Source organism: Crocodylus porosus, unplaced genomic scaffold, assembly GCF_001723895.1.
Source record: "Crocodylus porosus isolate Cpor-Errol unplaced genomic scaffold, CroPor_comp1, whole genome shotgun sequence".
NCBI classification, from domain to species: Eukaryota; Metazoa; Chordata; order Crocodylia; family Crocodylidae; genus Crocodylus; species Crocodylus porosus.
The window spans coordinates 44,091,874-44,114,108 of NW_017728949.1; the positions used below are offsets into that span (position 1 = coordinate 44,091,874).

The window sequence follows — 22,235 nt, forward strand, 5'->3', positions numbered from 1 at the left end:
AGTGGCCCCCTCTGGACCCTCTCCATGTTGTCCAACATCCTGCTGGTCCCCTCTGACTAGTTTGTAACAGGCCACTAGATCCCCCCTCAGCCTTCTCTTGTGGAGGCTGAACAGGTTCAGGTCCCTTAGCCTCCCCTTGTAGGGCCTGCCCTGCTGCCCCCTGATCATGCGAGTGGCCCCCTCTGGACTCTCTCCATGTTGTCCACATCCTTCTTGAAGTGCAGCGCCCAGAACTGGATGCAGTACTCCAACTGTGGCCTGACCAGTGTCGCATAGACGGGGAGTATCACCTCCTTGGACCTGCCTGAGATGCATCTGTGGATGCATGACAAAGTATGGCTGGCCTTCCTGACTGCGTCCCCACACTGCTGGCCCATGTTCATTTTGGCATCAATAATGATTCCAAGATTCTTTTCTGCCTCTACACTGATGAATTCACTTAGCAGAAATATGGTAGAATTCTGAAATAAAGACATATTTGCATTTGTCAGGCCAAATATCTGATGCAGGAGAAGAAGGATGGGGCCTATCACAGAGACTTTACAAACACAACCTAAACTGCTACTTGTACTTGCAGGAAAAGAAGTACAAGCCATAGGTCACAACCTGCAGTAGAGGTCAGGGTTCAGAAACAGTTTACATCCTGGGGAATTATACAATTATGCACCCATGTAATTTTCTGTATAAAACATACAGTCATATAATTGCATAATATTGCATAATTTGCCTTACTTCAGTCCCATTCATTTTGGCTTGTTGGAGGGTTGAAATTTACTAATTTATAACATAAGAACAGTAAAAGCCAACTATGCGAGTCAGGGCTCGATTCACAATAGAAGCATGGTGCTTTCAAATGACGTATCATGGGGAGTCCCATGTGAGGCACCGAGTACAGTGGCGCATGACTGGACAGCTGGTGAATGGGGCGGGGAGCTTCTGCCTGCAGGAGGGAGAGGTGGGTGTGGGCTCCCCTGCCCCATGCCTCCTGCCCACATGCCCATGGTGCACAGTCCCCACTCCAGCAGCAGCAGCAGCAGCAGCAGCAGGCTCTCAGGATGCTCATGGTCACAGCAGGCAGAGCCTCCCAATGGCGTGCAGCTCTAGCCGAGTCCTGGGGGTTGCATGTGTCCAGGCCCACCCCATTGGTACAGGCCTTAGAGCCGAACCAGGCTGGCTCCATGCTAGCACGAAGGGTTCGTGGCACTGCAGGTGGGAGCAACATGTCATCGGGCTGGGCTGGTTCTGTACCTCCATAAGGAGCTTCCAGCACTCCAGCAGGGAGCCACGTGGGGAGGCAGGGAGCTGGTCCAGCCCAGCCCTGTGCAGGTCCCACCTGAAGTGCTGTGAGCCCCATGTGCTGCCATGGAGCCAACCCACCCTGGCTTGAAGGCATCTACCAGTAGGCCAGACTGGGCTGGGCTGGGCTAGGCCAGTGGGTGGGGGGGTGTTCTGCCTGTCATGAGCACTGACTGCTGCTGCCACTGGCAGAGGGGAGGGGGGAAGTGGGGAAGGTTGCATGTGGCAAGGGGCCCACACACACCCACAAATCCCACACCCATCCATACAAACCCTATACACTCCCATGCTAGCACCCTGCCACCACAAACACCACAACCCTCCATTCTGGCCCCCAAGCCGCACGCTCACGCGCACCAGTTCACAACCACTGCCACAAATCCCACAAACACACCTTCACAAACCCTCCTACAAATCCCACCCACACTATACTCCCCCCAACCCCCAATGTACAAGAGTAAGACTTCATTTTTGAGCTATTATGCAATCACCTCTATATACACAATGCAAACACACGTCAATCAGGACAAAAATATTTTTTTTAAATAAAATTAAAATATGTTATAATAGATGTTTGATTTTTAGTATATGATTTGGTTGTTACATAAATGCTGTAATGAAGAGCTGATGCACAGTGGAGCAACTCACTGTACAACCTTGTCCTTTCCAAATCACAAGCATTCTGTTTCAGAAGACAAATTGAAAGAGCTGGTCTTCCTTTACTTCAACCTTGGAACTTAAAACAACTTTAAAGTTAACAAACAGTCATCAGGAACCTGCATTCCACGGGATATCCAGCAGTACAGCGCAGGTAAGCAATAAGCAGGTAAGCAGTAAGGGGCCCATTGGGCATCAGAGCTGGGGGGCAACAAAGGCGCCAGTAACAGGGCTCAAGTGCCTATACACTAATGCTAGGATGAACTAGCACTCCTGCTTGCAGAGAACACTTATGACTTAGTGGGGTTAATAGAAACCTGGTGGGACTCTACCCACAACTGGGCGGTACACATTGAGGGCTATAAGCTATACAGAGAGGATAGAGTGGGGAAGAGAGGGGGAGGGGTTGCACTCTACATCAAGGAGCATTATACATCGACCCTTATCAAAATGCAATCAGAGGAGGAGAAAGTAGAAGGATTGTGGGTTAGGATACATGGAGGTCAAAGAGAAAGGGATTTGGTAGTAGGGGTCGCTACAGACCCCCACACCAAGGGGAAGAACTAGATTTGGAACTCCTGAGGCAGCTCTGGGAAACCATAAAGACTAGGGAGGTGGTAGTCATGGGGGACCTAAACTACCTTGACATCTGCTGGGAGACGCAGACAGCAAATTCCCACCGTTCACGCAGGTTCCTATCCTGTGTACAGGATCTCCACCTGACACAGGAGGTACATGGTCCCACTAGAGGGAATGCCTTACTGGACCTGGTACTGGCAACAGGGGATGACATGATAGGGGACCTACAGATCAGTGGTCACCTGGGGGACAGTGACCATCAAATAACAGAATTCATCATAAGGCGTAGAGTGGGTAAGGTAATTAGTAGGGTGGAAGTGCTAGACTTCAGGAAGGCCGACTTCAGCAAACTCAGTTCTTCACACAGTACAGTATAGTACCTGTCACAATACAAACACATTCAGTGCGTTTAGTCAACGACACACTGAAGAGTAGGAGATTTGGTGAGATGGGAGTCCAGGAAGGGTGGCTGTGCCTTAAGGAAACGATCCTTCGGGCACGGGGGGAGATGATTCCGATTAGGGGGAAGACAGGGAAAGGGGCCAAGAGGCTTCCTTGGCTGACCAGAGAAATCCTAAGGGAGAAAAGCGGGGCATATAAGCAGTGGAAACAGGGAGTATGCCTCCTCAGCTTGGAGTCGTAGGGAGGCAGTTAGAAAGGCCAAAGCTACCATGGAGCTGAGGATGGCATCCCAAGTTAAGTATAACAAAAGACTGTTTTTCAGATATATAGGGAGTAAAAAGAAGGCCCAGGGCAGTATAGGACCACTACTAAATGGGCAAAAGCAATTGGTGACAGACAGGGAGGACAAGGCTGAACTCCTCAATGAGTTCTTTGCCTCAGTCTTCCTAAACGAGGGGCAAGACGAGTCTCACATGGTAGAGACGTAACAACTGAGCACCAGACTACAAAGCGTTGACCCTGAGATGTTGCAGAGTCACTTGGAAGGACTGGACGTGTTTAAGTCGGCAGGCCTGGATGAGCTCCATCTGAGGGTACTGAAGGTACTGGCTATCATTGCACAGCTACTGGCAAGAATATTTGAGCACTCGTGGCACACGGGACAGGTCCCGGAGGACTGGAAAAGGGTCAATGTGGTCCCTATTTTCAAGAGAAGGAGGAAGGAAGAGCCAGGCTACTATAGTCTTTGAAAAGATTATTAAGGCTCATACATGTGAGACCCCAGCAGGAAAAAGTATGCTGAGGGGAAACCAGCACATGTTTGTAGCGGGTAAATCATGCCTCACTAATCTAGTCTTTTTTTATGACCAGGTTACAAAACACCTCGACACAGGAGTATGAGTTGATATTGTTTTACTTAGACTTCAGGAAGGCCCTCGAAGGTATCCCACCCCATACTGGTGAACAAGTTAAGAGGCTGTGACTTGGATGATTACATAGTCCGGTCCATGGCAAATTGGCTAGAGGGTCGTACCCAGAGACCAGTAGTGGATGGGTCAGTATTGACCTGGAAGGGAGTGGGTAGTGGGGTCCTGCAGGGCTCAGTCCTTGGACCGATACTCTTCAGTGTCTTCATCAGTGACTTGGACGAGGGAGTGAAGTGTACTCTATCCAAGTTTGCAGATGATACAAAACTGTGGGGAGAAGTGGACACACCACAGGGCAGGGAACAACTGCAGGCAGACCTAGACAGGTTGGGCAATGGGGAGAAAGCAGTAAAATGCAATTTAACGAGGAGAAATGCAAAGTGCTGCACCTAGGGAGGAAAAATGTCCAGCACCCCTACTGCCTAGGAAATGACCTGCTCGGTAGCACGGAAGCTGGTCGGACTGCAGTTGGAATACTGCATGCAGTTTTGGGTGCCACACTTCAAGAGGGATGTGGATAACCTGGAGAGGGTCCAGAGGAGGGCCACTCATATATTTAAGGGCTTGCAGGCCAAGCCCTACAAGGAGAGACTAAGGCACCTGGACCTCTTCAGCTTCTGCAAGAGAAGGTTGAGAGGCGACCTTATGGCTGCCTATAAATTCATCATGGGGGCACATAAGGGAATTGGTGAGGCTCTACTCACCAAGGCGCCCCTGGGGGTCACAAGAAATAATAGCCATAAGCTAGCAGAGACCAGATTTAGACTGGACATTAGGAGGAACTTCTTCACAGTTAAAGTGGCCAAGGTCTGGAATGGGCTCCCAAGGGAGGTGGTGCTCTCCCCTCCCCTAGGGATCTTCATGAGGAGGTTGGATGGGCATCTGGCTGGGGTCATTTGAACCCAGCACTTTCCTGTCTATGCAGGGGGTCATCTATTGAGGCCCCTTCCGACCCTTACATCTATGAATCTATGAAATACATTTTTGTTTTAGTATTATTGATGCTTTATTTTATTATTATTTGTTTTGTTTGTACTGTGACAGGTACTATACTGTACTGTGTGAAGAACGCAATATCACTGTGCAATAATTTTGTTACAGTGCACGCAAGGACTCTTAGCACTCCTTTATTTAATTGATTTTGTTTTGAACTTTGAAAAAAATGAGCATCTAATTTACTGAAAAAGAAAAAAAGAGTAATTTTGCTGAAAATTAGAAAATCTAATATCAGTATAACAAGTCCTAACAGTTTTATTTAGTTTTAAAAATCCCACCTGCTGGGGGACACTTTTATTTTTGTTCATGGAATGGTAAGGCACTAAAGATTCTGTGATATAATATGTTATATAGTTGTATAAATACAAAGTACCTGCCTATATTTCTAAAGAAGGTTCAAATAGTGTTTTATTGAATTTGTAAAAAAATGAAAGTAATTAACTTTGCATAATTTTGAATTTTTCTGTGCGTAGTTTTGAATGGACAGAAGGCATTAAGGTACTCCACCGCCCCCCCCCATTCCAGTGCCCAGATCTCTCCCTGCTTGTCCATCCATTGTTATGCTACTGTTATTGAAAAACCTAATGTAAGCCTAATATCATAGCTGCACAGTTAAGACTGCATGGTCTCAGAAGGGGACCTGACCATTCCTTTATTTCATGTAGCTGCTCTGAAACCAAAAAAGACCCTCAAAAATGATTCGGAGCACATGCCCTGTTAAGAATGCTTTACCCTGAACAATCCATTTACTGCTTCGGTGCTCTTACTTCAAGGGGTAACAACTTCTTTCTATGGACAGTTTCACCCAGAGTGGATATATATCAGTGACTCTTCCATGCTCAATATCAGCATTCTTTTCAAAAAACATTTTATCTGTCAACATAGCAATCAGAGAAAATTTGGCCCACGTGGGGAACTCAGTTTAAAACTATCACAGGGTATGAACGTATAAACAATTTAGCACAGACTGTACCATGCGTTAACTGCTCCACAGGAACTGCCTATATGCATGCTCTTATTCTGCAGTAAGCTAACCCTCCTGTAACTTCTCTTTCTCTAATGGAGAGCTAAGCTGTTCTAGTTTAGCTTCTACTGGAGAGTAACCTCATATACAATACGACATACAGTAAAGACCCAGCACCTTTTACTCTGCGGTAAATCACAAATATTCCTATACACTCAGATTTGTAATGCTTGAAGCACAAGGTGTTTAAAAATGAAGACCAAACACTATGCAATATGCCACTGGCTCAAAAGAACACCGCTCCCACAAAAAACCCAACAACCTAATTCATCCCAATATAATAAATACTACCCTTACAGCCTATTTCCAGAAGCTTCAAAGCTAATTAGACCTAGCTTTGCTGATTTACAAAATAATTCACATTATTTTAAGTTGTTCTGATTATAAAATCTTTTTGCTTGTTATTTCAGGTACATGTACTTATATTTCTCATGGGAGTGACAAATGTGATACTGTATTAATACTTTTTCTAGCAAGATGCATATACATATATAAAACATTATCCAATGATCTGTGTACTGTACAAGAGCTAAAACCAAGATAACCAAGGGTGTCAAAAATGTTAATTTTCTCCCATTTCCTCTTCCCAATAACCCACTTCCCTATCCATTACTATCCTCAATCAAATTCCTCCATCCTATAAGGTTCAGTAAAAGCACATGAACATTGCTATGTGTATCCTGAACATCAGAAAATTTGGAATCTGTAAGAAAGAAAGTTTAAGTCACCAGTTTCTGTCAAAAAAAATACTCCAATGCCATCTTGCTTCTAAATCAAGGAAAGGATCATTTGCACAACCCCTGGAATGAGCTATACTACAAGAGAAGCTGTCTCAGATATCTGGGACTCTTCCAAATTATAGGAGCAGATCTTGGTGCAGACTGTGGCTGCTGTGTAATTTTTTTAACAAAGGAATAGCTTTGGATTTAATTTTCTGATACCCTTCACACAAAATTTCCAGACCTGTGTACAAATTAGTACAGATAAAGGAAAACTCACATAAACATATAAGCTCTAAAGCAAGGAAGTTTTCATTCTTCTAAATATTGATTTAAATAAAGTGATTATAATTATAGAAAAGCACAAACATATTGTAATGATACTTGTATTCTATAGATAATTTTCAAAGCTGAAAAGAAAAAAAGCTTTTCCTTTCAAGTAAATAATTACGCAACTACTCTCCTTCCAAGATTGTTTACAATTTAAAAAGTAACTGTAACAGAATAAATTCAGTGTAGGTGGGAGGTATTTTTAAAATACTCTAAGGCAATGGTTCTCAACCTTTTTAGGCCTCAAGATACCCTTTCATCATTTTTCTGAATTTCATGGCACTCCAGTCGAAAACTACTGAGCTAGCATCTGAATTCTAAAAAGATAGAGAGGGAAGCATAAAGCTGTGAATCACTGATCTAACCGGTGCCACTTAAAGACAGTATGGGCAGGACCTTTCACCCTGCCATGTCCTGCTCTTTGCATTATCTGCTCCCACCTGACCCTTGGTCTGTACCTCAGGGGACAAGCAAAGCCCCGACTGCTGAGGCTGCTCCTGCAAACTCCTATACACCAGAGACTGTCCCTGAAGCCCACTGGCTCTAGGAACATGGGAGGAGTAGAGAAGATGAATCAGGCTGTAAAGTGCAACTCTATCCATGCATCTGCCTGCCTACATGCTTGCAGCAGTGTGCTGTTGGTGGGGCTAGGGAGAGGGCAGGGAGGCACCAGCACAAGGGCTACCTGTTAAGAGTGGGAGAAGGCAGCAGCAGTGACCACAAGTGCTGCTGGAGTACCTGGGGCAGGCATTGGATGGGGAAAGCATTTACCTTCTCACACAGGGATGGGGTAGTATAGCACCCCTAATGAAATCTCACAGCACCCCAGGGTGCCATTGCATCCCAGTTGCCATGGGTGACTGGTGCCTCCTGAGACTGGGGGGGCACAAGGTGGGTGGACCGTGGCTAGTCTTGTGGGTGCGGGGGGAGGGGCACAACTGTACTGAGAAAAAATAAACTAGTTGTGATATTTCAAAAGGTGCTATAAGCTGGTTACATGAACCATGAGAGCGACAAGCTAAACCTATTCCTTCACTTCAAGATTTTATTTATTTCTTCAAATTCCTAAAATGCAATTCTAGGAGCCCACTCTCCAAACTAATATAAAAGTACTGTCCATAAATAAAGGACTATCCTCTTCAATCCTTTTTTCAACAGCCCTAAAGAAATTGCACAGTATGTTTGGAAGGTTAATGAATCTGGGCTCTGGCAGAAAAGGCAAGTAATGCATGCCCAAACAGAAGGGCCCTCATAAAGAATGTCCAGGTAACCAATCCTGCTCATTTCTACTGAAAGCACGCTAGCTTGAGGGTCTCTGCTGATCTCAGCTCTGACAGTATGTTACGGTGACAGAGTCACCCTATCAGGTAACTATTTCCCAAACCATTCAAGGCTAATCCAATACCTTTAATTCTACCCAGACATCTACTGGAAGCCACTGTGGAAAATGGCTGTTGACCTAATGCTTAGAAAATCTGAAACTATCTACATGAATTACTATAATAAATATTTAGGAAACTAAAAAGCACAAGTCTGAAAAGTAACAAGCCCGTTAAAATACTGGTTTTATTGATATACAGCTTCCTAGGGCAAGTCTACACATGTAATTACGGTGTCTGAATAAACTCGGAATTTACTGTTCCGGAGTTAATTGCTCCCAGGCGCACTACTTGAACATGCGCCCAGGAGCAATTAGCTCCAAAGCAATAAGATGCACTGTTTATTCGAGGGGGAGCAGCCCCAGTCTGGCAGGCTGGCCCTTGGGGCCTCCTGCCAGCTGGGGCTCCTCTGATCCAGCTCTATGTTGCAGGCGGGCTGCCTGGGGCAAGAGGGAGCTTCAGCGTGGGACTAGCCAGCAGCCCCTGCACTGAAGCACTCTTGTGCCCCAGCCAACCAGGCAGCATCTACATGTGTGCTACTAGGGAGGTTTTTTTTACTTCACAGCAGGATAGTACTTGTTTTTACAAATTAGTTTGCTCCATCCTAATAGGGGCACTGAAGTAGATGCCAGGAAAATTACTGTGTAGCTAATTAGTCTACTGCACAGTAAATGTCTCTTGTAGATGCGGCTCTAGTGTATACTCTATTTATACGTATCTAAGTATATAGCATCTAAGTATAGACCACAGTTCCCCCATCAGCAAGTGTTCTACTTTCTATCCATTCACACTTGTTTGCTACATCACAAAGATATAGATTCTCAACCTGCTTTGAAAGCTGAAACAGAACAATCTATGTAGCCATTCATACTTCTTCCCTTAACATTTCTGAGCAGACATGACTCATAGTTCACTTTAACCATAAATATTTCATAATAATGCACAAGCAGTTCCCACATTGCCTTTTCTACTGGGTCAACTAGTATCTTCTCCACAAGATCAGTAAAAAATGTCCATGTGTGAAGAAAACCTTGAAATGGTAACTTAAGGTAGCACCACACATCCAGCTTAACACTAATTAAGTGCAGTTAAAATGCAAGCTGAAGGTCCAAGCAGTTTTACATGTGTTAAGTGCCCTCCAAGGCCTTGCAAAGTTGTTCCCTTTCAGGCAAGGGTTATCTCTTAACACTTGCTAATTTTAATAGGTCACTGCTTTCCAATGATTTTCAACTGTTGCAAGTGAATGTGTGGCAAGGCCCTAACCAGTGTTCTTCATAAAGACCATGTGGAAATAATTCAAAATAGCAGTCACATAGTGGCAAACAACTATTGTAAGGCCACAGCCCAAAAGCAAAGGCAGAAAATGCCAAACCAGAAGGAGGTCTGAACATTTTAATGATTTCCTCCCTTAAATGCCAGATTATACTGTCCCAGCCATAAACATCAAAAATCAATTTGAAGGCACACCAGCCTTTATGCACAAGTCCACCAGGCATGGAGGATGAAGAAAAGCAGAAAGATGAGGAATTACAAAAAGAGAAAAGTTTGTAAGTAGGTTTTTATGAAGGTTAATATTAATAATGCAATAACTATTTCAACACACTATTTTAATTGTTATAAAATCCAATATGTCAATAAATTACTTAAACTAACACTTTCCTTTACATGTGTCTGTAACATTCTTACAATGCGCATTTAGTTATCAACTCTCATATACTATTTCTAAATGGATACTTAATACAGGATTTTGTCCCTGGCCACTAGCAATCTGAGTTATATAGCCTGAAGGGGCAGAAACTTGCCAACCCACTTAACCCCTCTAAACACTGAGCTTACTAGGTTTAAGAGTGTTACTTCACACAAGAAATTCTCATTTTTTATGGAAACAGTTAAAAATTCATCTCTGCAAGTAAATATGTTAAGTTTGCTGGACATAAATCTACATGTTTTACCTGCTACGGAATTCAGATTGCTAAATGAAGATTTATCGTTATAACATTTATGTGAAGAGGAAGAACTATTTTATACACAGAACTATATTGCTTTTTGGTACTTTGAAATACTTACTGTGAATTCCTGTCAGGAAGCTGTGTTAACTTTCTCCATGGATTGTATGCAGAGTCAATACTGTAGAGCCTCATATGCATAGCCAACACATGAAAAAGCTGATCTGAATTGGTGAGGAAAAAAGATTGTTTAGTGGACACTTGTTAAATATTAGTTTGATATTCACTTACTTTCCAATCATCTGTAAAACCTGATACATCTTCTAAATAGTGTCAACTAAGATTTTAAGACATGTCTAAAGACTCTTCCTCATAACTATATATATTTGATTTTTTGGCTGCCAAAAAAAGGCTCTTAAAAGTCACAACTGGTTGGCTCTACTGCTAAATATAGTTTGGGCTTTAAAAAGGGTATTTTGAATATCTTCCTTTTTGTTCTGTAAATGTTTCATTTTTAAGCCAAGCATTAATGTTCAAAAATCCAACATTAATAGTTAGATCATCCGTAGATTTTTAAAACATTTTACAAGTATCATTAGCATCATTTTATAAATGAGGAAAAGAGGCACAGAGCCATGAAGTGACTTGTTTTAAGTCAGCAGGCCAGTGTCAGAGCCAGGAACAGAATCCTCGTCTCTCGAGTGTTAGTACAATGCCCTAATTCAGTGTTTCTCAACCCATGGGTTGTGACCCAAAAGTAGGTCACAAGAATATATGAAAAGGTCATGAACAAACTTTAAAAATGGATCAACAAACTTTAAAAATGGGTTCTCCTTTAAAGGAGAAAAACATCAGAAACCTTGGCTTTTCCCTTGGAGTCTGGCCAGAGTACCAGCCTGCAAAGAGCTGCTTGGGCCCCCCCCCCATGCTCCACACACACTCCCTTGCCCCACACACTGGGGGGGCTGAGGCCTGGGGGTAGTGGATTGGGAGTGATGGGCACTGGGTTGGGACTGGCCATCAATGTTTACAAATGGGTCCTGGTCCAAAAAATGTTAAGAACCAATTCAACCCTAATTCAACCTCCTCAATGAACATAATAGCTTCCCTTTAAGAGAGGGTCTGCATATGATCCTCTAAACTCTCATATTTAGGTGGGAGTAAGGCAGAGGAGGAATTAGAGGACTTCGCAGGCAAACAGCAGTGCAGGAAATCCATGACTCATTACGGAGCTGAGTTCTGAAGCCACTTCCAAGCAAACTGGGACACAGAGGAGCACTGTGTACAGGAAAGGGTGGGGCTGTATTTTATGAAAAAGGCAGTGAATATTATATGTACGAATGTGGGAGTGGGTAAATTTCACCCTAACAAAGTAGCAGAATTTGGAGAAAAGCCATGTTTAAAATCGCAGACAATTTCAACCAGAACTCAGTTACATAAGGAAGGTGAAATACTAGGTGTGTGTACTTAACCAACAAGTAATTTTAACCAGATGAATTGCTTTACACACTGAGGGCACACTTGGGAAAGTTATCTTCCACTGAAGGTAATAGCAAAACTCAAATGGGAAACAGACAGAGCCCTTCACTGTTACTGTGACACCACCAGCTGAATAAAGGAAGACATTAGCCCTTTTATGTTACAAGTAACATGCATTTGTTCTAGAAATAGATGGATATACTTGTGACAAAAAGCTTTCACTCAGTTCTCTCTCATATTTGAAATACTGAGTTCTCATGCTCTGAGTTTTAGGTTTGAAATTCCTAAAGTTACTGGAGTCCAAAGTTCAGACCCTGAAAGGGATAACTCAGCCCTTCATTTTTCAGAGTGACTTTTATAGTTCCATGCAGTTCATTATGTCGTCAACTTGGGATGAGACCTTAAAACCAGAATGTCTGCCTACATTAACAAGGACAATGAAGATAACATATTTTTCCTAATAGCAGGATTTTACCCAGGCATCTCTGATGCAATTTGTTCTATGTACCAGCTTGTACGCACCCTCCATTATAAAGGTAACTGCATTTCAATGTTATCAGAAGTATACAGTTTTCAAAATATTTTGTGATCCTTCTGAAGAGAAGATGCTAATATTTTATTCACTCAAATTATTACAGGATCATACCTAGGTGCACTTAAACTTAACTGGCCAGTAGAAACAAATAGATTCATGAATTACAAATAATTAATTGACTTGGACTGTATCTGTTCTGTTGATATTTCTTTTCTCTTATCCAAACCAGTTTGGCAGGCTCAATAAATACAGACTTCTTCAGAACGGTAATATCTATTGCTTTCTTTTTCAACAGTTCATGTACATTCTAGTGGTTTGATTACATCAGAGATACCTCAGATAAATAAAGGGACACATTTTCCAAGGACCCCTGAAGCCCATTCACCTTCTCCACATCTAGTTATTGTACAGTTACATTTATACAAAATGTATACAATATTGTACTATGATGTTTTGATACTATGAAAATCTTTTTTTTCATTAAATTTGCTTTCCTCTTTCCTTGTCTCTGCACTGGAACTTTTCCTTTGCCGTTTTCAGTATGGAATTAGGGATTTCCTTCCATGTCTACTTTTTTTGTAATCTTAAATAATTTTTTCCTTTTATTTTCACTCTTTATTTCCCTTCATTCTTTTATCTGTGGTGTTTTGCTCTTCCCATTTTTTTCTATTGTTTCCCCCTTCCTTGCCTCATGTTCATTAAGCTTCTCTCCTTTCTTCTCTCAATAACCCCTGCTACCCACTCATTTAACCCTCAAACACACCTATAAGCTCTCATATTTAAATAAAAATAGTAGCTATTAATTTATTTTCCACAAATAGAGGTACTTGGTAGCCAAAAAAGTCTCATAATGAAACCAGCTGACTGCCAGAGCCTGAGGGCTGTAATTAACTCCTGGGGTTCGTATAATAATTGGAGACGTAGATGACACTGAAATTGATTGCTGTCACCTGCTTTGTGAATAAAAACAGTCAATGGGGACAAAATAAGTCCTCATTTCCCCTGGCAAGAGATTCTGACAAAAATCTTGTTTTATGAAAGACTTTCCAAAGCCCTGAAAATTTACCAATCTTTCACAAAATCATATTCTTTCAATTCTTTTACTTTGGTGGGATTCATTTAGGTATCAGTTTCATCTGTTTTCCTCCCTATTTTAACTAACCTGCTCTTTGATTCAAAGAAAAAGGAGCAACCAGGCAGAAATTAGCTCATAGTAATGAATAATACTTTGTTTCTATGGTGGCTATTTTCTAATCCTTATATTTTTAACACTAAATAAACCTGGCAAGTATCAAATTCTAGTACTAAAGAGTTTATTATTTCTAAGTTCTGCTATAAAACATTTACAGAATGAGAATCAGTTGTAATATAGCATTAATTCAAATACTAAAAATGCTGTTTACCAGTAGTATATAAAAATCACAAGAACATCACATTTATATGGGTGTGTGCATGTGATGGAGCTAGACGATAGAATTCTTACCACCTTATCAAAAAATGCTTCAGTACAACAGTGCAAGATACTTTCTGATATAAGAAAAAAGAGCTATGGCTTCAATGGATACATCTAGATAAAGCACTGGAGTTTTTTTGTTTTATTTTTACAGTTTTTAAATCTTAAAATTATTATCTTAAAATTATTCTCCGCTCAAAGGAACAGAAGCGTAATGTTTATCTCCTAAGAGTTAGAGTAACCAAAGAATAACATTGCCCCCTAATGGGAACATTGTAGCAGAGAGACAATTTGAATACTTTTTTTTGCCTTAATGCCCATCAGAATTAAGTAAAACGAAGTTCCAAAGTATCCACTGTTTTCTAATCTCTCTGAGGTGACTGCTTTTGATTAGGAAACTGCATGATTAGGGACCGACCAGAGGAAAACAGAATGCACTATTTTTTCACAAAAATCAGCTACTAGTTTACACTCTAACATTAATGCTAGCAAAAATTTCTGCTATTCCAAAAAGTTCCAAAAAGGTCTGTGTGATGCATTAGGGCTAGGGACAGAAGTTACACATCAACTGGTTTAAGTGCTCTGAAACTGGTTTAAACCTGTCACAGAATAGAAGTTCAGTACACATGTCTGGCACGTGGTTTAAGATAAATCTGATTGAATGTAGTATCAGACTTAACTGATTTAGTTTAAACCAGTTTATGAAACTTTGTCCTGGACTCCTTCCTGGTTCAAATTAAATCAGAGTCCCCCAGCATCCCAGCATTTTTCAACCCTGGGTTGGGCTGTCTGCTCCAGAGCAGGGGTGGGCCCACCCCTGCCCCTGAATTTCCTAGCGGGAGTAGTGAGGGCTGGCTCACTGGCCAGCCTACTGGCTGGATCACTGCTTCCCCTGCCTCAGGCAAACCCTGGCTGGGGTCTGAGGACACAGAGGGGGGGTTAAACACCCCTTCCCCCAAATACAGAGCTGCCCTGCCCTGCTTGATTAGTGCTGGCTGTAACTGTGGATTACAAATCCCAAAGGCACCTGGAAGCAGGAAGAGGAAGTAATGAGCAACCATGCAGAGTCCTGCTGCTATGATTGTAGACTACAAACCTCAGGGGAAACAGGAAGAGGAAGCAAACATACAGCCCATGCTGGCTACATGCCAGAGCCATCCTCTAGCACCCCACGGCTTCTGCTTTGATCCACTGCAGGCATGTGGCTGTATTTCCTGAATCAAAAGTGAATGTCTATTCATTTGCTTATTGGTTCAATCTTTGCAGCTTAGACTAACCTAGAAAGACTGAATTGATTCAGCCTTGGGCTTTTTAAATGTCTGTACTTACCCTACTGATTATGTACACAAACTTATTTTCTTTAATGTGTAGTCGTCTACATGGTTGCACCACACTGAAGTGTAGTACAGGGAGGCCTATAAAAATACTAACAAGAGTTATCTTCATTTCTGACAGAATTTTTTAAAACTTAAAATCTGGTCTCTTCTTGTAAAGAAGAAACACTGTCCAAAGCATCAAAGAATTGCACAATATAAACTATGGCCTCTCTCCAGCATCATGCAGGTGACAACTATCACATAACAGGAATTCCAGATAGCTCTACAGCCAACAGTGTATCTTATTAGCCTCTTCCTCTCAAGAAAAATCCAATGCAATTATATGGTGATGATGTGGGCAGGGGTGGGGCATGGATCAAAGTCTCCAAATAGTAGTAGGATAGTACTGGGGCCTTACTCCTACTGTGATAAAGCTTGTATATTTTAAAAATTACAGCAGTGATAAAAAAGTTTATAAATTAATGAATGGTGTGAGAGAACAAACTGGAGTCTCCTATATTTCCTCTCATAGTAGAGGTGAAATCTGAGTTGTAAAAAATGTAAATAAACACAATATATTTGAAATAGCTTATATTTTTAGACACACAATACACTTAAGCTGTGGAGCTCACTACTAAAACTCATTCTAAGACCAAAAACTTGACAGAACTCAAAACATTAGGCATTTTTATTGGTAAAAATACCACTAATTTCAGACCAGTCATACGCAGTAGGATAACTTAGGGGGTAATCAAGGCAACAGTTTTGGGCACTGTTTTTGGTGGGGGAGGGAGAGAAAGAGCATAAAAGGACCCATGACTGCAGTGCCAGCTTTTCATGCAGCTGTGATGGGCCCTGAAACAGCTAATGCTGCCCTGAGGTTTGTGTAGCTGCCCCAGGCATGGAGTTACCCAGCTATGCCCCTGCTCATGGGCATAACCCCTCCCCCCACAAAAACCAAAAAAATACCACAAGTTAAGCCCATATTTAAATAATTTTATAGCTTTGATTCTCCAAATATAGTTAAACTATCTTTGTTTTAATGGAAAATGCTGGTATAGGTACTATATGCTTCACCTACCAATACTTCAGTTCTTTGTACAATCTAGAAGTTAGTTTTCACTTAGACTTGTGGTAAAATATTTTTAAAAGATAGAAAAAATACACTCTGCTGGCTACTGGTACATTCTTTTCAGCTGCCCTTATGCCAGCTCTATTTTCAATGTTATCCAATTGTGAAAAAGCATAGATTAATTAAAGAGTCAGCGCTTTCAAAAGAGCAGCTGAAAAGAGACTCTAGCTGTACACTGGACTGAAACTGTTAAGAGAAAACCTCCTGATGTTCTCTCTCTCCAAAACATTAAGGACAATGGACATTTTTATATCTACATATATATCTTTACATATATATATCTACATTCCCAGTACCTGCAACTCAGATACTTTATTTTCAATATTAAGGCAACTATGTTGCTATGTTCACAAAACCAGACAAAATACTCTAAAAGTATACTGTCAGGGAAACCATGTATTGGCAAGAAGAAAGAAACAAGATAACTCTATGGATCATTTATTTCTATCATTTTATGCACAGGACAGAAGCAAACTATTTTAAAGAGAGACAATTATATAGGATTTTGATAGGCAAATAAAATCTAGTTGGTCTTCTGAATTTACAAAATTAATGCTATGTGAATTAGCATGTGAAGCTTTGGGTGGTATTCTTGTTTAATTGTAAACCTTTATGTCCCTTCACTTATCCATCAAACTTCCTTTGCATTTCACTTTAGTCTTCTGCATTTTTTTTGGTTAAAAATAAGTTCAGCAACTTCATTTCCAGATGGTATCACACACTACTAAAGGTATGCTGGAGGTACTCTAAGAGTAAGGATGAAACCAAGCAACTTCCTCACATATTTATTTTTATGTAACTATCCAAAAGTCAAGTTTTTGTCCTGAATTCTTTTCACATTTATAATTTTAAAAACAAATATAAATATCACCTATTTTACTGTAATATTCACACACACAAATTTGATTTTTACTCTTCTTGATCAACCCTTCTCTTCCTCCATTCCAGGGGTATATTGTTCATCTGCAGTGTGTCAACAGGGACACTCTGCAGAAGGATGATACAGTTCTCTGCAAGTGGACCACTGTAAGAATTCCCTTGTCTCTGATAAAGTATGAAAGATCTTACTGTGCCAGGTGCCTTACTCCTTCTCTCGCCTTGAAGTGTCCGTTATGACAATCTAAAAACTGTGTAGATCAGGGCTGTCAAACTGGCGGCCTGCATGCAGACCCAGATGCATTAGCATGGACTCCAAACCTAGCCATCACCCTCCCCCCGCAGCTGCTCCTGCCTTGGCACCATCCTTGCTACCCTAGTTTTCCAAGAGGACTAACCTCTGAAGTCAAGCTGAGTAGGAGCTCCCTGGGTTCTATAAAGACTTTGGCTTCTTTCAATCACCACAAAGGTAGAGTGCCACCTTCTAACTAAGTACTTGGAAAGAAGCTTTTTGCAAGCTTTCAGGTACAATCACCCTTCCTTAGGTATAGGAAGTCTCTGCTTGCAAAAAACTTTTTTCCAACTACTCAGCTGATCTAATAAAAGATATCACATCTACCCAAAAAAACTTGCCTGCCTATGTCCTTAGACCACCACAGGTACAACCAAAACCCTAGCTTCTGACTAAACAAGGCAAAAAGGGAGGCAAAAACGGGAGGCAAAGGTATTTTTGGAAGGTGTGCTATAACAGAAATGTCTACACATATGTGGGAGATATCCATTATAGCCCAGGAACAGAAACTGGCTGAAAGATCATTTTACCTTTTTGTAGGTTTTGTAGACAGTTAACTGGGAGCCTTCCCAATTATGTTCACACTTCTGCAGGATGGAACTGATATACTCTATATTGAGGGAATTATACAAGAATCTGTTCTTGGGATTCCATATTTCAGTGCTGAAAGTCTGATTAGAGCCAAGAAACAATGCCAACACCTACTGTTCCACTTCAGGGAGGAAGTTGGTATAGAAGTCAACAGAAAGCACAGCTGTTATCTGTACAATAACAGTAGTTTACAGTGCTTTGGAAATACCATATATTAAACAGGATAGTTACACAAATGAAATCACTGAAGGAACTAATTAAATTGATACTAGCATCAGTTCCATATTAAGTGACCTTGCAGAGTCACTGAAGAATATACAATGCTGAGCTCTACACTGAACCAGAAGCGTTATGGAGGTGGGTGCAAACAGCCTAATGAGTTATTCAATGTTTAGGACAATTATGACAGACAAATGTAACAACTGTACTGATATGAAATGATAGTGATATAAACTGTTACAATGTAACTATGTCCTCAGTTTCCTGTAGTGATGTGTGTCTAGAACTGTTGCAACTTTAGCACTATTTCATTCAAGGTCAAAGTTACAACATCTTAGCTGGGGTATAGGTTATAGCCGTGTTGGTCTAAGGACATAGGTAGACAAGTGTCTTTGGGTAAATCTGATATCTTTTCTTAGACCAACTCAAATAGTTGGAAAAAAATTCTTCTTTTTAAAAGTTTTTTTTTTCAGTTTGGCTAACTTTTATCCCTACAGCAGAATGCAGAAATAACTTAACACTTTAAGAGTTAATGCAAGCTTCCCCTTGCAGGCTGGCAGAGTCCCAGTCTGCAGTTTCTCCTCCCCTTTTAAAGTGCTTAAAAGTTCTACTTGTCCATAGCCAAGGAAGTGAGGTAAAGCATTGAACACAGTCACGAATACCTTGCAGTCTTTCAGTGTTCATGCATTTGTGAATTGCCTTTCCAATTTATAGGATGAGTACTCCAATGCTATTGAAAGTCTATATACATAGAAGACACTCAGACTACTCTAAAGGGGAGCCAAAGCAAGGTGACTAGATACTAATTATAATAATAATACTAATAATATTATTAAACTTTCCTAACATGCAAAACTTCTGCCAAAATATAACTGGAAAAAGTTAGCACCCAAACTCCAAGAAGAACTAGCGAGGAACAGCTAGAATCACAAAACCATAGAAAAGTAGGGCTGGAAGGAACCAAAAGAAGTCATCTAGCCCAATCACCTGCCAGATGTAGGATCATCCCTATCAAACCATCCTATACAAATCCATTATCTAATATATAAGTTAAACTATACAGTCAACCCTGACAACTACAAGGCATAACAGTCTAATTTGCCACAGATAAAGCCAGAGGATAATGGTGGCCATTGTTCTGCTGCTGTGAGGGCTGAATCAACTGGTACTCTGGGCTGGGGAGGGACCATTCTCACCCATGAGACAGAAAAGGAGGCAGGGGCTGGAAAATTATCACTACACTCAGGATTAGAGAGGAATTAACTAAAGTAATATAATTTTTATAAGGATCTTTTAAATGCTGTACATTTTTCTATACCTATTTGCTGTTGTATGGGTACTTTGATCAATAGTTGATAAAATAAGTATTCAAAAACTAAGGAAAGCAAGGAATATAGAAAAAATAAACTCCTGAGATGTTCATCAGTAAAAGGAAAGACACTAGAAGGAAGCAGACATCAAAGGATTGTCAGAACATAGCAGGGGAGAGAGCTGAAACTGAATTTTGATCAAGATTGCCTGTTCTACCTTAGAAAGTGAACACTATACTACTTGGACACTGAAGGAATCAAGAGATTAGTAGATATGTTTTTCCTAGCTCAAGCACATTACATCTGTTTTCACACACATTTTCTTTGGCATGTCATTAAAATGAAAGTATTTCATGTGGTATTATATAATACCAGGTTCTACTGGTAAAGTAAATTAAATTCTGTGTTCTTCCAAAGAAATCTTAGTTTGAACTTGAGATACCTGCACTTTAAAAAAAAATCTTTGCAATATTCCACAAAAAGAAAAAACATTGGTTAAAATACTGGAGCATATAATTTCTCCTTAACAAAAGCCCTTTCAAGTCCTTTAACCATGGGCTCCTATTGATGATTACTATCTGACCATTTCTAAGTCTATAGCATGAGGGGAAAAAAAGAGAGGACTTGCAAGTTCGTACTGTATGTCAAACAAATATTTTTATATTTGCACAAAATTTCAACCTTAAAATGACAATTATACGGCCAGATTTCCTTTATCATTCTTGTCACACTGGCTCAGTCACTGACACTAACAGCTACATTAATCATTCCTAATTTTACTTCCCAAGAGCAGCTGCCCTCGTGGTACAATCTACTAAAACAGCACTTGACCTATTTGTTCCCACCATCTTCACTGACGCTTGCTGCTGTAACAGCTCACCTGGGACAACGCATTCCATTTTCTGCAATATCTAATCGACAAACTTTACAGTTGCTACAAGACTTATATAGAGTGGTGTGCTTAATCACAAGAGAGACACCTCATTACCAGAGATGTGAAAGAGCCAATGAAAGGTAAGGGGGTTAGATTTCCATGGATTTTAATTGCACTATCCTAGAAAACAAGCAGATTTAGAAAAAGAAAAGCAGAATGGTATATCACACAAATAAATCCCCTTGATTTTTTTCCTCAGATTCAAATAAAATGGCACTGACATTCTGAAATAGAAATAAAACTATAATTTATCTTTCAATGAAAGGGAGGACTTAATCAGTTCTATCTACACAAGACAATGAAAAAATACACGCATTCTATAAATGCAACTCAAAAAATTAATACGTATTTGAAAATACAAAACTGTAGAAAGATAATTAAACATGTTACAGCAAATGAGGAAATTTGGGTTGGTTTACTTCTGACATTTTGTAAAATGAATAAGAGATAAAGAAGAATTCCATTTCTAAAGAAGTAGTCAGTTTTTGCAATAAACATGTAGTTAACAAAAATTTAAGGCATTCCACAGACATCCAATGGTATGAATGGGCAGTCCTCATATGGGTGGTAGGAAGTGAGGCAAGTACAGGCTCATTAAATTACATAATCATAGTAATGACCAGGGATCCAGGTTTTCCATTCACCATAGAAAAATGCAGTAAAACAGATTTTCTCATTTTAAGTAGAAAAATGCAGATTTTCTCCTTTACAGGAGAAAAACATGAGAAACAGCAGGCTTCCCCTTGCAGGCTGGCAGAGTTCAAGTCTACAAGGGGCTGGGGGAGCGGGAGGAGGGCAATCAGGCAGGGCGCCCCACATGCACGAATGCATGCACCCATTCACACAGCAGCCACGCAATGTGGAGAACAGCTCCTGCAGCTCCCCACAGGTAAGTCTGGAGGAAGGGGATGGGGTGGAATTGAGGCCTTCATAGTGAGAGAGGGAGGGAGTTGGGAAGGGCTGAGGCAGGGAGCACTGCCCAGGGCAGCATGAGGGGTCTGGGGCCCTGGGCAGGAATGAATGGCTACAGGGCCCAGCTGGAGAGCGGGATGGAGCTGCAGGTGGCTCATCCAGAGAGGGGCTGGCTTCCTACCACTGAGCACACTCCTGGGGAGGAAGGGTATGGGGGGCATATGTCCCCCAGATTTCTGTGTGGGGTGGAGGCAGATGCAGGCTGTGGGCTTGGGGCCTCCATGATCCAGGAGGCGGGACCCACTGCTGCAGCATACAGAGGGGTGGGGAGACTCAGTGCTGTCACCAGGAACCCTGTGCCATCATGATGAAGCACTCCCTCCCTGCCCAGCAGCAGTGGGGGGCGGCAGCGTGAGGTTGTGCCTGCTGCTGCTGGGCAGCCGGGGGGTGCCTCGCCATGGCAGTATAAGTCTCCCAGTAGTGGCACTGAGTCTTTCCACCCTGCTCTGCCCTGCCATGCTGGGTCCCAACCACTGACCCATGGAGGCTCTCATGGGGTAAGGGCATCAGGGCAAGGAACCCTGAGCCTACAGTTGTCAGCCCATATCTGCCCCTGCCACACAGGCTCTGCTCCAGCCATGCCGGCCATGGGGGAGGGGAGGGGAGGGGAGGAGGGAGAGCTGGGCTCCGTGCTCTGCTTCAGCTGCAGAACTCCTGCGGCTGGCAACTGGGGATCAGGTGCTGCTGAGGGGCTGCGGGAGGAAAGAGGGGACGGGGGCTGCAAATTCAGGTCCCTGGCCTCATAAGCTTGGCGACTGGGGGCCCCCCCTGGCAGGGGCTGTGGGTGGGGAGTGAGGGGCTATGGCATGGGCAGAGCATTGGCATGTCAGGACTGCTCAGCATCACAAAGCAGTGGGGGGCGGGGTACAGCC

The 22,235-nt window shown here is 41.8% G+C and overlaps 1 protein-coding gene across 1 annotated transcript in view; it reads right to left on the reverse strand.

The window, feature by feature from the left end:
- UBR3 (ubiquitin protein ligase E3 component n-recognin 3 (putative)) overlaps nucleotides 1-22,235 on the reverse strand; it is a 239,638-nt gene that overhangs the window by 37,612 nt on the left and 179,791 nt on the right. Inside the window, exon 29 of the mRNA XM_019553730.1 lies at nucleotides 10,376-10,478. Within this exon, the coding sequence (XP_019409275.1) occupies nucleotides 10,376-10,478 (103 nt within the window). The remainder of the gene's footprint in view (nucleotides 1-10,375; nucleotides 10,479-22,235) is intronic.